This window comes from Austrofundulus limnaeus, unplaced genomic scaffold (genome assembly GCF_001266775.1).
Source record: "Austrofundulus limnaeus strain Quisiro unplaced genomic scaffold, Austrofundulus_limnaeus-1.0 Scaffold161, whole genome shotgun sequence".
In the NCBI taxonomy this organism is placed as follows: domain Eukaryota; kingdom Metazoa; phylum Chordata; class Actinopteri; order Cyprinodontiformes; family Rivulidae; genus Austrofundulus; species Austrofundulus limnaeus.
This window is the reverse complement of record NW_013952563.1, coordinates 874824-885729: the sequence shown is the minus strand read 5'-3', so window position 1 is coordinate 885729 and position 10906 is coordinate 874824. Positions and strand designations below refer to the sequence as shown.

Genomic DNA, 10906 nt, shown 5'->3' with positions numbered 1-10906 from the left:
CCCATACATATATAAAGATATACATACATACATGCCTACATTCATAAATATTGTCTGTATATACACATAGGCATATATACACACAGATAAGTTTATTTTCTATTTAAACATAAAAACAGCATTTTAATAACAGCTAAAGGTGACATAGATACTTTATTATGGTATAGTATTTAAATACATGCCTGAGAAACACATAATATTGCCCCTTTAAAACAATGCTGTCAATAGGTGCCAACAGTTGTTGTAATGCAGGGGCCCATGACATGCTTAATCCTTCCCTGTTTAAAATATAAAAATTAGCAGCAAAACTAGAACTAAGACTACTACAGCAAGTCATTTTGCAGTCCGAAGACAAAAATTTACTCAAGTATAATTTTGAATGCAGTGAGTCACTGTTTGGACAGCAGACAGTAGCAGTTTAAATCTCAGCTGCAGTGTTCCTTTGTACCGTTTGCATGTTCTTGCTGTGCTTCAGTGACCCCAAAACATGAATATTAGGCTATCTAGTCATTTTAAATCCACCACAGGACCTGTCCAGGTGTTTACCACACCTCTCGCCTGTTGATCACCGGAGATGGGCACCACTTCCCACAATGATAAACATGTTCAAGAGAACAGATGGACTGATGACTAAACCTCAGTTCCAAAAGAGTTGGGACATTGTTTAAATTAGCTAAAAACAAAATTCAATGATTTGCAAATCTCATAAGCCCATATACTGTATAAACAGGCACAGTTATACTTGCAATAGCAGCATTGTAAGAGGGAGACAACTGGATGCGGAGGCCTTCACCCCTGGGCCAAAATTCCTGTCAACTATTGCGAGAAGCTTGTGGAAGGACATCCAAACTGTTTGACTCGAGTCATACAGTTTAAGGGCAATGGTGCCAAATACTAATGAAGTGTATTTAAGCTTTTGAGTCTGAAGAAAGTAATAAAACTGCCTTAAAAAATTAGCAAATAGAAAAAAATATGGTGTTCCTAATTGACTTAAAACGGGAAAAGTTATTCTGATTTCATGTTGGACAGTGTGGCATAAATGCATGTCTTTTTATATATAGTGTATGTAAACTTCTGGTTTTGACTGCATGTTCCACAATGAGTAAAATTTAGGTTTGTGAATGTACAAATCATTGCATTGAGGTTTTATTTATATTTTCCACTACGTCTACAAACGTCCCTTTGTTCAGACTTGGGGTTGTGTTACCATAGTTGTACATAAACCAGAGTTTTGTCGTTTAAAATCATTCACCTCGTGCTGTGAGCTAAACCGAAATCCTCCCGACATCATTTTGCAACAGCTCAAACAGGATGACTCACTAAAATAAAACCAAACACCACCACAGGTCTGGAGCTACATCTAATAAAAACTTATTCATTAAGCAGCATCTGTCAACATATTGAACGTCTTCATTTTCATGCAAAAGCTGTTTATGAATCAACATTTCGGCCTGTAAGCACACAGCTGTTGGAACTGCTGATGTTTCTATAAAATATATTGAATCACTGGAACACCCCCCAGCTGCAGCTCTTCACTGTACAAACAGAGGACTTGGCTGGCACTATAGGGGTGATAAGAAGAAGAGGAGGAAAAAAAACATTGCATTTTTTTTGTATTTGGCTCTGACTCGGGGGCATGTTTTTCCTCCTTCACTTTTTCGCCTCTTTGTGTTTCAGTCAAAACAGCAAACACAAACACATAAAGGCCTCTCTGCTCGGCCCTACCCTGGCAACAAACACACTCAGCCCCTCGATTACACACAGCCTTCAGCGTTTCATTAGGAGGCTACCCGCGGGGCTTTGGTTGTTACTGCTGCAATCTTTTTTTCCCTCCACCTCCTCATCGCCAGCATCAGCCCCGCACTCATTTGCAGAGCGACGGTGACAAAAGAGGACGTGACTGGTCAGCGCACACGCTCGATGAACGTCACACAACTTTGTCTTGTGGCGGTGCAGAAGTCAGAGATGAGTTCTTGGGTGATTAAATTTCTTCGCAGTGAGTTAAAGTCGGGAAGAGCCGGAGGTGCAGATCAGACAACAAGGTTGCAAAAATAATTTTATTTTAATCTATTCCTAGAAAGTGTTAGAGACAAAGAATCTATTGACAAAAGGAGGTGTTAAAGGTATTTGGTAAAACCTTGAAAATTACAGTCTGTACAATTTCATGCATTACTGCGATTTCTTGCATGAGTCGTAAGTGCTTAGCAGGTGTAACATCAATGGGGGCGGGGGGAGGGGGGCCGCTGGGGCAAGGCCCCCCCATAAAAAAGTTGGTGGCCCCTCAGATCTTGGTGTGTTCAATGGCTGTGTYTCAATTCAGGGACTGTGTCCTTCGAAGGCCATATTTGTCAGCCACTTATGTCACTGCCCTGTGCCAAACACTCATGCGGCCGATGAATGCAGGCGACAAAAACTCTGAAAATGAAGGATGAATCTGAGTATCCTTCCCAGCCGAGGATATCCCAGGATTCACTGCGCCATCGGCAAACTAAACGGGAAAGACGACTGAGGTTTTTTGTTTGTTTGTTTGTTTGTTTTTACGAAGTCTGCTTAGCTTGGAAAGTCATCACAGACCGAATAATTAGTTTTTTAAATATAAGTTTAGCAACTTAGCTTAGGAGATTTATGCTGCCATAAGATGTAATTATTTAACAAGTACTGATACTGGAGCTAAACCCAAGTTATTAACGTTTTTATTTATTTACRTGTAACAATTTTTATTGTGAAATTATTCCTCCAGAGAAAAGACGTGCAAATACATGTCACAACACATTTTAAGTCTGAAGGCACGTGATATAAAACATAACACCATGATTACACAAACATAAGACTAGACCGTCTCATTTCACTGACGTTTTATGTGGCCTAACTGGACTGAGTAGGCTGTGGCCTCCATGGGCTGCAGGCAGCCCCTGAATTGGGACACAGCTAGTGACAGAGGAGGGGAAACATGTAGCAGTTTGGAGAAAGACGTTGAGACATTGTTGTAATTCTAGTTTTCTTCAATCATCATACATGTACAGTATGTAAAGCATAAATAGCACAGATGTCTGATGTGTGTGAATGGATGTTTTGTCAGAAGATACGGAGTTAAAAAATAAACAAATTATAAATTAGAAGATTAACTTTGGTGTAAAGATACACTATAGTTCAGAGCAAAATTTATAAAAAGTGCAAACATTATCTGTTCTACAGTCGAGGATGATATTTTTCCACTGGACTAAATCTTGTCCATTTCAGTTTTTCTTTTTTTTTTCAGGTGTATTTTGTTTGAATTGTCATTTAGTTTATTTTAAAATACTTCAATTTGTGGGTTTAGTTTAGAATTTAGAATTTGTAATGTATTTTCTTTGTTTTCTATTGTATAGTTGTTTTTTTAATGAAATGAATAAAGTATCAATCAATCAATCAATCAAAAATATGAACTTTTGGACCCTGATGAGATGGGACAATAAATAAATAAATTTAAAAACTAAGCGGTCATTGTCAAATCAGGTCATAATCTTGAGTCCAGTGTTTTATGGTGTCCTCAGTGTGGCAACAAATCTGTCAAATTCTCTGGCTCATACTTACTTTTCATTTTCTAAGTTACAAATTTCAGATTTGTAAAACAAGCTGAAACAACTTTAATTATCTTATATATCTTAATGAGATAATATAAATACTCCATTTTCCACTCTCAGCTGCAGCTGTTTAGCTTAAATCTGAATTAAAACTAAATACTAAACAAGTGACCTTGAAGACCCCTGCTTGTTTATTAGTCTCAAAGCACAAGTGTGTCTCACTTTAAAGGGAATATATAAGACTAGAAGAGTTATAGGTTCCGTTATAAAAGGACAATCTTTTTTCTTGCAAAACTGGAAAAATCTTTTTATTTTATTTTATAAAGTATATTAAAACATACATTATCAGCTTTACTCTGTTGACAGAGATGTTTGACTTGAACACATTTGATAAGTGACAGAGCGGAAGTGATGGGTTATATGTACCTTCAGGCTTGTTTTAATGTCTTTGTGTCTGCATGCTAACTCTTCCACTGACTTCATTGTGTTTCCTCAGCAACACATCTGTTCATTACTGAGCAGGAAGCACCGGCTGGCTGACTAGAGGCATCAACATCTGTCACCGCTGGTGTTGCAGCAACAACAAACCCTGGAAGCTGTGAAGTTGTGATCGTACTTATTTGTTAAATTTGATTTGGGATGCTTTCGCAGGCTGAACCGCCACCTTTCTCTCCATCTCTTCTGTCTTAAATCAACTACTCGTCTCATTATCTTCTGGTCAGCCATCGTCCTCCAGCTCACCACCACCCTCCCACGCTGTCTCCTCTCCACAGTTGGCAGGCCTGTTGACTCAAGCTGGTCAACCTGATGCCCCTCTGCAGCAGGAAACAGGGGCAGTGCCTGGCACACACTGAGGCTTGCTGTAACACCCAGCACACACATTAGCTTACTCTAGTGTAATGCAATGTGACTGACTTACACGCTAAAATGCAGAGTTGTTGTTGCCAATAAGAAAACAAATTCCTGGAAAAGGAACATCTACAATTTGCTCGTATAGTTAGGTGTACAGTAAATCTGGTAAGTTAAAGAGATTGTGGTAAATATTTAACCTTTCACTGGCAGTTTGGAGCAGATTTCCTTTTCTCTGAACATGTGTAAAACCAGGGTGTTGGTCATGGTGCTGGAAGAAAGAGCTGCTTCTAAATTGGGAATGACAGTCGAGACAGCCTTAACAAATGAAGACTGAGCCTGCTGGAAGTCTCTGGTCAGTTGTCAATCACACCCAACACGCTCTCAAACAGAATCATTATAGACAAGCTGTAGCCAACTTCCCCGGCAAGTGCAAATGATGTTTCCTGATAAAATTAGGTGATAGAAAAGACAGTTTCCATATGTTTATCAAGGAACATCAAGTCTTCTCTGTTTGCTATCAGTCATATCATGTGTGATTACTGTTTTATCTGAATTCCTTGAGAATACCAACAAACACCTAGCCAGGTAAAATAAAACTGCACAATGCCTCAAAGCTTGATAAACCTTTGAACTATGATCAGTTATCTTCTACTTGTTTCAATCTAAGCAAACTGTCTCAGTGCTGTGGAGGGGTAAGAAAACGGGCTGCTGTTGAACATGGCAAAGACACCATGGATCAGTTTTTTTTTCTTCCACTTATCCGGGGTCGGGTCGCAGGGGCAGCAGCCTAAGCAGAGAGACCCAGACTTTCCTCTCCCCAGCCACTTGGGCCAGCTCCTCTGGGGGAATCCCAAGGTTCCCAGGCCAGCCAAGAAACATAGTCCCTCCAGCGTGTCCTGGGTCTTTCTCTGGGCCTCCTCCCAGTGGGATGTGCCCGGAACACCTCGTCAGGGAGGCATCCAGGAGGCATCCTAACCAGATGCCCGAGCCACCTCAACTGGCTCCTCTCAACACGGAGGAGCAGCGGCTCTACTCTGAGTCCCTCCCAGATGACTGAGATTCTCACCCTATCTCTAAGGGAGAGCCCAGACACCCTGCAGAGGAAACTCATTTTGGCCGCTTGTATCCAGAATCTTGTCCTTTCCGCCTTGTGTCCGCCTACTGATCTCCCGCTCCATTCTTCCCTCATTCATGAACAAGACCCCGGGATACTTAAAACTCCTCCACTTGGGGCAGAACCTGACCCGGAGAAGGCACCCTACCCTTTTCTGGCTCAAGACCAGATCAGCTCTGGATCTTTGTCACCAATTCTCTTTTATGGACAGAATTTCTAGGTGCAGCCAAGGTGTTGAGGGGATCCGTTTTGGTGACCTTAGGACTACATCTCAGCTTTTTGCTGAAGATGTGATCCTATTGGCTTCACTGGTCACCACCAGAGTGTCATTCATACCAATATATATTGTTGTAGTTCTATAACTTTGTAATCCTCTTATTTTGCTGCATTTTGAAATTTGAGGGATGTTATCTCCTCCTCATTGTCCAGGATGTTTTTATGCTGAAGTTTGAGTGTGGAGATGTCTCCCATCAGGCAATCAAGACTTTTTAATGACCTCAATGTCAGTTGTTGAATCTTCTTTGGCCTCATATAGGACGCACATTATAAATATTATTTCCATAAACAAATATTTCAAAATGTTTGGCATATCCATTTAAGGCATTTACGAAAAACAGTTCTTCACTACGTTGGCAAAGACAAACCCCTCTACAAACCTTCTGTTTGTTCACAAATGCACCCGAAGAGCTGGTAAGGTCTTGTGATGAAGTTGGTATCATGCAATCACAAGTACCCTTGGTTTCAGTGATGTACTGCAGATTCAAATGACAACTTCATGCATGCTCACCAACTCTGCACTGTGACTACAGGTCACACCAACTCAGAGGAATAGCAGCAAAAGGTTGGCTTTAATTCTCTAAGCAGCTTTTTAGTTTTATTTATTATTTTAATTTATTTATTTACCGTTATTTTACCAGGCAAGTCCCACTGAGATCTCAGATCTCTTTTTCAAGCGTGGCCTGGGCCTGAAGGCAGCCTATTGTACATGTTTTTTGTGGGGTGGGGGAAACCGGAGTACCCGGAGAAAACCCACGCAAGCACGAGGAGAACATGCAAACTCCGCACAGAAAGACCCTAGGTCCGAACCGGGGATCGAACCCAGGACCTTCTTGCTGTGGGGTGTCGGTGCTAACCACTGAGCTGTTGTGCTGCCTAATTTAATTTTGTGGAAAGAGCTTTAGCTTTTAATCAAAATTTCCTTTCTCTGTCCATCAGGAAATGGAACTTTGACAAACCAGAGTACTTTTAAATTTCACTTGTTCATCAACATGGTTCCTATAACAAAAAATACAAATTACCAATCAAAGTCTTTCAAACATGATTTGCATATAACCAGGATGTGTGTGTTTATTTTGTGTATTTTGTTTTGGGGAATCCATTATGAATTGTAAGGTGAGGCAAAACAAGCCATTGGCTTCTGCCTCAACCTATTTGGTCATTTAGGGTTAAAGTTTTGTTTGTTTTTGTGTGGGGTGTTCTTTAATGTGACCAAATAAATTCATTCATTCATTCATTCATTCATTCATTCATTCATTCACATGGTGCTTTTTTAATCAAAGAAGATACTAGTGATCAAAATCAAACCTAAAAGTTGTAAAAAATTAGCATACGTTGGTAGTCCTATTGTTGTAATATTGCATTGTCCAAAATGCCCAAAGATTAGCATCTACTGTYATTTACTGGAAAATTCTTGCACTAGATGGATTTTTTTCAGTGCATTATAACTTGTGCAGCTTGAATCTATTTAAAACCCGATTTAATAACACCTCTTCCATTCAAAGTCCTAAATATAAAACACTGACTGTGCTGACTGCAGGAGTTCATGACTCATTGTGACGTAACGTAGTTAGGTTGTTCTGTGATTTGCTACTTGGTGCCGAGGTAGGGTAAGTGTAAGGGAAAGCTGATCTCTCCCACTGGGCAGCACTTAGTGAACATTCTGCCTTCATGCTACAGCAGCCAACTCGCACTACGCAGGCAGCTAAACTTGATATTCCCAGCACAGCTCTGCACAAACGGGACATCTGTTAGCTTCCTGCAGTAAGGCCTGAAACTTCTTCACAAAAAGAGTTATGAAGAGAAATATGGATGGAATCCATCTGCTTCATGTTCAACTGCAATACAAACTGAGGGAATTCAGTTTGAGTTAATATTTTTTCAAACGTTCTGCTGGGAGACAAAGACCTTCAGGGGAATTGAGCTGCACGAGTTCTAGTATGTGTGGTAGAAATTACCCGTTGCTCTGAACAACAAGAAACTTTGCAGATGCAAGATAAAGAGGTGCAAATCAATCCAACTTCAATATGAATCAATTTGTTGAATTTAAGAGTTGGTTGCAGTGAGGCTGCAGCAGACGTTAAATCTGGTGTTTTAGGAGCTCTAAATTGGTTGTTGATAGATTTTTTGTTCAACACTGTCTATTCAACTTGTCTGCTTCTAAGAAATGCAGAAGTTTCTCCGCCTACCACGCGCCACGTGCCAATTGTTCCACTCTCAGTTTAATAAAAGCTTATCATTTGAAAGAATAACTTCAAACAAACAATGCCAGTCTATCAAAAGAGTAATTGTGACAGAATTCTTGAGAAAAGATATTAACCACTCACATCCAAACGTTGCTTTAAAAAAACTGTTATTCTGCTTAAAAAGATAGTGTTTGAGTGAACAGCACAGATAATAGAAACTTCTGTCCTAGGATTGCTTTGTTTCTCAACAATTGCTTTTCAAATCCCCTATACAATGTAGTAAATGTACTCCCAAAGAATAACTAATCAACAATTTACCATTGCTCCTTTACAGCCAGAGGTTGGAAATGCCAATACAYAATTTGCCATCATCATCACATATACTGTTTACTGTCAGCAGTGGAACAGAATCCAGCTATTACATAAACAACATTCCACATTATTACAAATAACTTCATTTCTGGACATTTATGGTTTGATTTCTTTGTATGTATGGATCACTTGGGTTGTTACCRACATCTGGTGAAAATTTCATGTCATTAGCACCTMTAGTAATATATTTACTGAGAAAAATGGTGACGTGTTCAATACTTATTTTACCCGCTGTATATTTATAATGTCCTTTATGTTACATTCGAGGAGTGAAGGCTCTAATGCATCAAAACTACAGAAACGAACCAACAGCAGACGTAAGGCAAGGAAAAGAAAAACTGAACTGAAAAAAGGTTAAACAGCAATATATATATATATATATATAATACCTTTGAAATATTATGTTCAATATTCACTCTATGTCTGCATGAAAAAGAACGTTTTCCAGTGCACGGAGGCATTATTGTCTATAATATTCAACTGACATCAAACTGATTATTTTATATTGTACGTGCTTTTGGGGAAAAAAGTTCAACTTAATTTCTAGCTCAGGTACTCTGGCAGAAGCCTTGGAGCCTGGGGGTTCTGTTCAGTTCATTAGCTGTTCCTAGGATTGTGTTCTTCACAGAGGTCTCTGAGGTTGTTGCTGGTATCTGCTGGAGCCACTCTTCCAGTCTGAGGGTCACAGCACCAAGTGCTCCAGTGACCATTGGCACCTTGACTCCACAACTTCTATAGTTCCTGCTTCAGCCTTGGCATTTCTCCAGCTTATCATGCTCCTCCCTCCTCATGCTTAATTGAGATTGCTACATTTATCACCACTGTCTTATTTTACATTATTATTTATATCACAAAATAACAAAATTAGCCTAAAGGCAGTATTTGAAGAACTAAGGAACCTGCCGTAGGTGCACGTTTATTTCACTAAACCAGCTTGTTTTATTTCTGACAAGAATAATATTTAAAAATGATCCCCTGTGTGAATTTGATGACCCCACCCTGAACCAGTGCTGTCCATTCTAAATGATTTATCCCTCCCATTCAAGGGTGTTCAACATACTCATGACTGATTGAGGTGAAACTTTCTACAGAAAATTTAACTAAACATTGTGGAACTTCTGACAGCAAATAATGAAGTCATTATCTGGAGTTTCTTGTTTCCCTCTGTGACCGTATGAATAAGAGGATGACTGTAGTCTTCTGCTCTAGCTGGTCACAGCAGCAGAGTGCTGATGTAGACCAGTCACAGGACAACATGACCTCTGCCGTCTTAAACCAACAAAAACATCAACAAAACACTGAGCCAGTGGGTGGTCTTTGTATTGTTCATGTTGTCCAACGTCCTCCTGGGTTTCCCTTCTCCCCTGACAGAAGCTGAAGCCGGTCTATGGACACTCTGCTGCCTACAGATCTGAGCATGGTGCGATGAAGCAATATATTTTTTCCCATTACCTCATTTCCCCCCTTCCCCCACCCTCGGAGGTTCTTCTGCATCAGTGCTCTGCCACCATTAATTCATCACTGCAAATCTCCTGCAAACTTCCTGAACAAACAAGCACGCTGGCTCCTGCTCCTAAACATAGACACGCACACCGAGGTTACACAAGAACATACCTCCTCAGATCCAAACACACACTCCCCTGGATCACCGTCCAACACACTGAAGACTTCTGCACAGACATCTGCCTCCTGATCTGGATTGAAACAGACAGACTGAGCCTCTCTTTGTGTCTGACCTAATAACTGCTGACATAAGGGCATGCCTTCCAACTCAGCAGCAGCTTCCAAAAAGAAAGCTGCAGATGTGAACCTGCTAAATGAGAGGTTACTAATGAGTTTATCCACTCTAGTTTGCCTCTTTATCTTTCACATTTGCAGCCAGTGAAGCTTCATGGAAACAGGCAAATGAACACAACTGAATAAACACATACTTTGGTATTTGCATTGATAAAGTGTGTAGGGGTCACCTCGAGTGAAGAAACAGGAGTTACTGCCTCAAAGCAGGTCTCGCACAGGCCTGAAAGAAGGCAGGAACACTGAACTCTATTTTAGGCCATGATGGGTCATTTCAACCTACACGAGGGCTTCACTTCTCTAATCAGATATTAAACAGAAACAATCTGTTCTGTTCGTGATTCATTGGTTGTTTAACTAAGAATGTTTATGCATCTGTTAATCACAATAATGACATGTCACAAAGAAAGAAAGAATCACTTCTATTCTTTTATCGTGCCTAAAATAGATTAATGAATAGTGTAAAATCACAGAAAATCATCACCATGTTTTCATTGTGTTTTATAAATCACTGTTTTATTTTACTGAAACATCAGTAATATAATTTTGAGTTTTTCTTAAGAAAATCTTACATTTATCTGGACACAAGTTCAGACTTATTATTTAATCAGAAATGTTAATTAATCATTATAAATGTTTCACAGTGATTCCTTACAGTCTAGCAGAAAGAAGCAGAGAAGATATTATTATAATGTCTGTTTAAAACAGCTACAGAGAAGTGACCTTGCACTGGCGCCTGGCAAACTCTC

General features: G+C 39.8%; 1 protein-coding gene across 3 annotated transcripts in view; it reads right to left on the bottom strand.

Annotated features, from left to right (window-relative positions):
• Nucleotides 1-10060, bottom strand: part of oxr1a (oxidation resistance 1a) — a 191866-nt gene extending 181806 nt beyond the window's left edge. For all 3 annotated transcript variants that reach the window (XM_014017107.1, XM_014017109.1, XM_014017108.1), the window contains exon 1: nucleotides 9978-10060. In XM_014017107.1, the coding sequence (XP_013872561.1) occupies nucleotides 9978-10045 (68 nt within the window). In that variant the 5' untranslated portion in view covers nucleotides 10046-10060. The remainder of the gene's footprint in view (nucleotides 1-9977) is intronic.
• Between the last annotated feature and the right edge of the window lie 846 nt (nucleotides 10061-10906).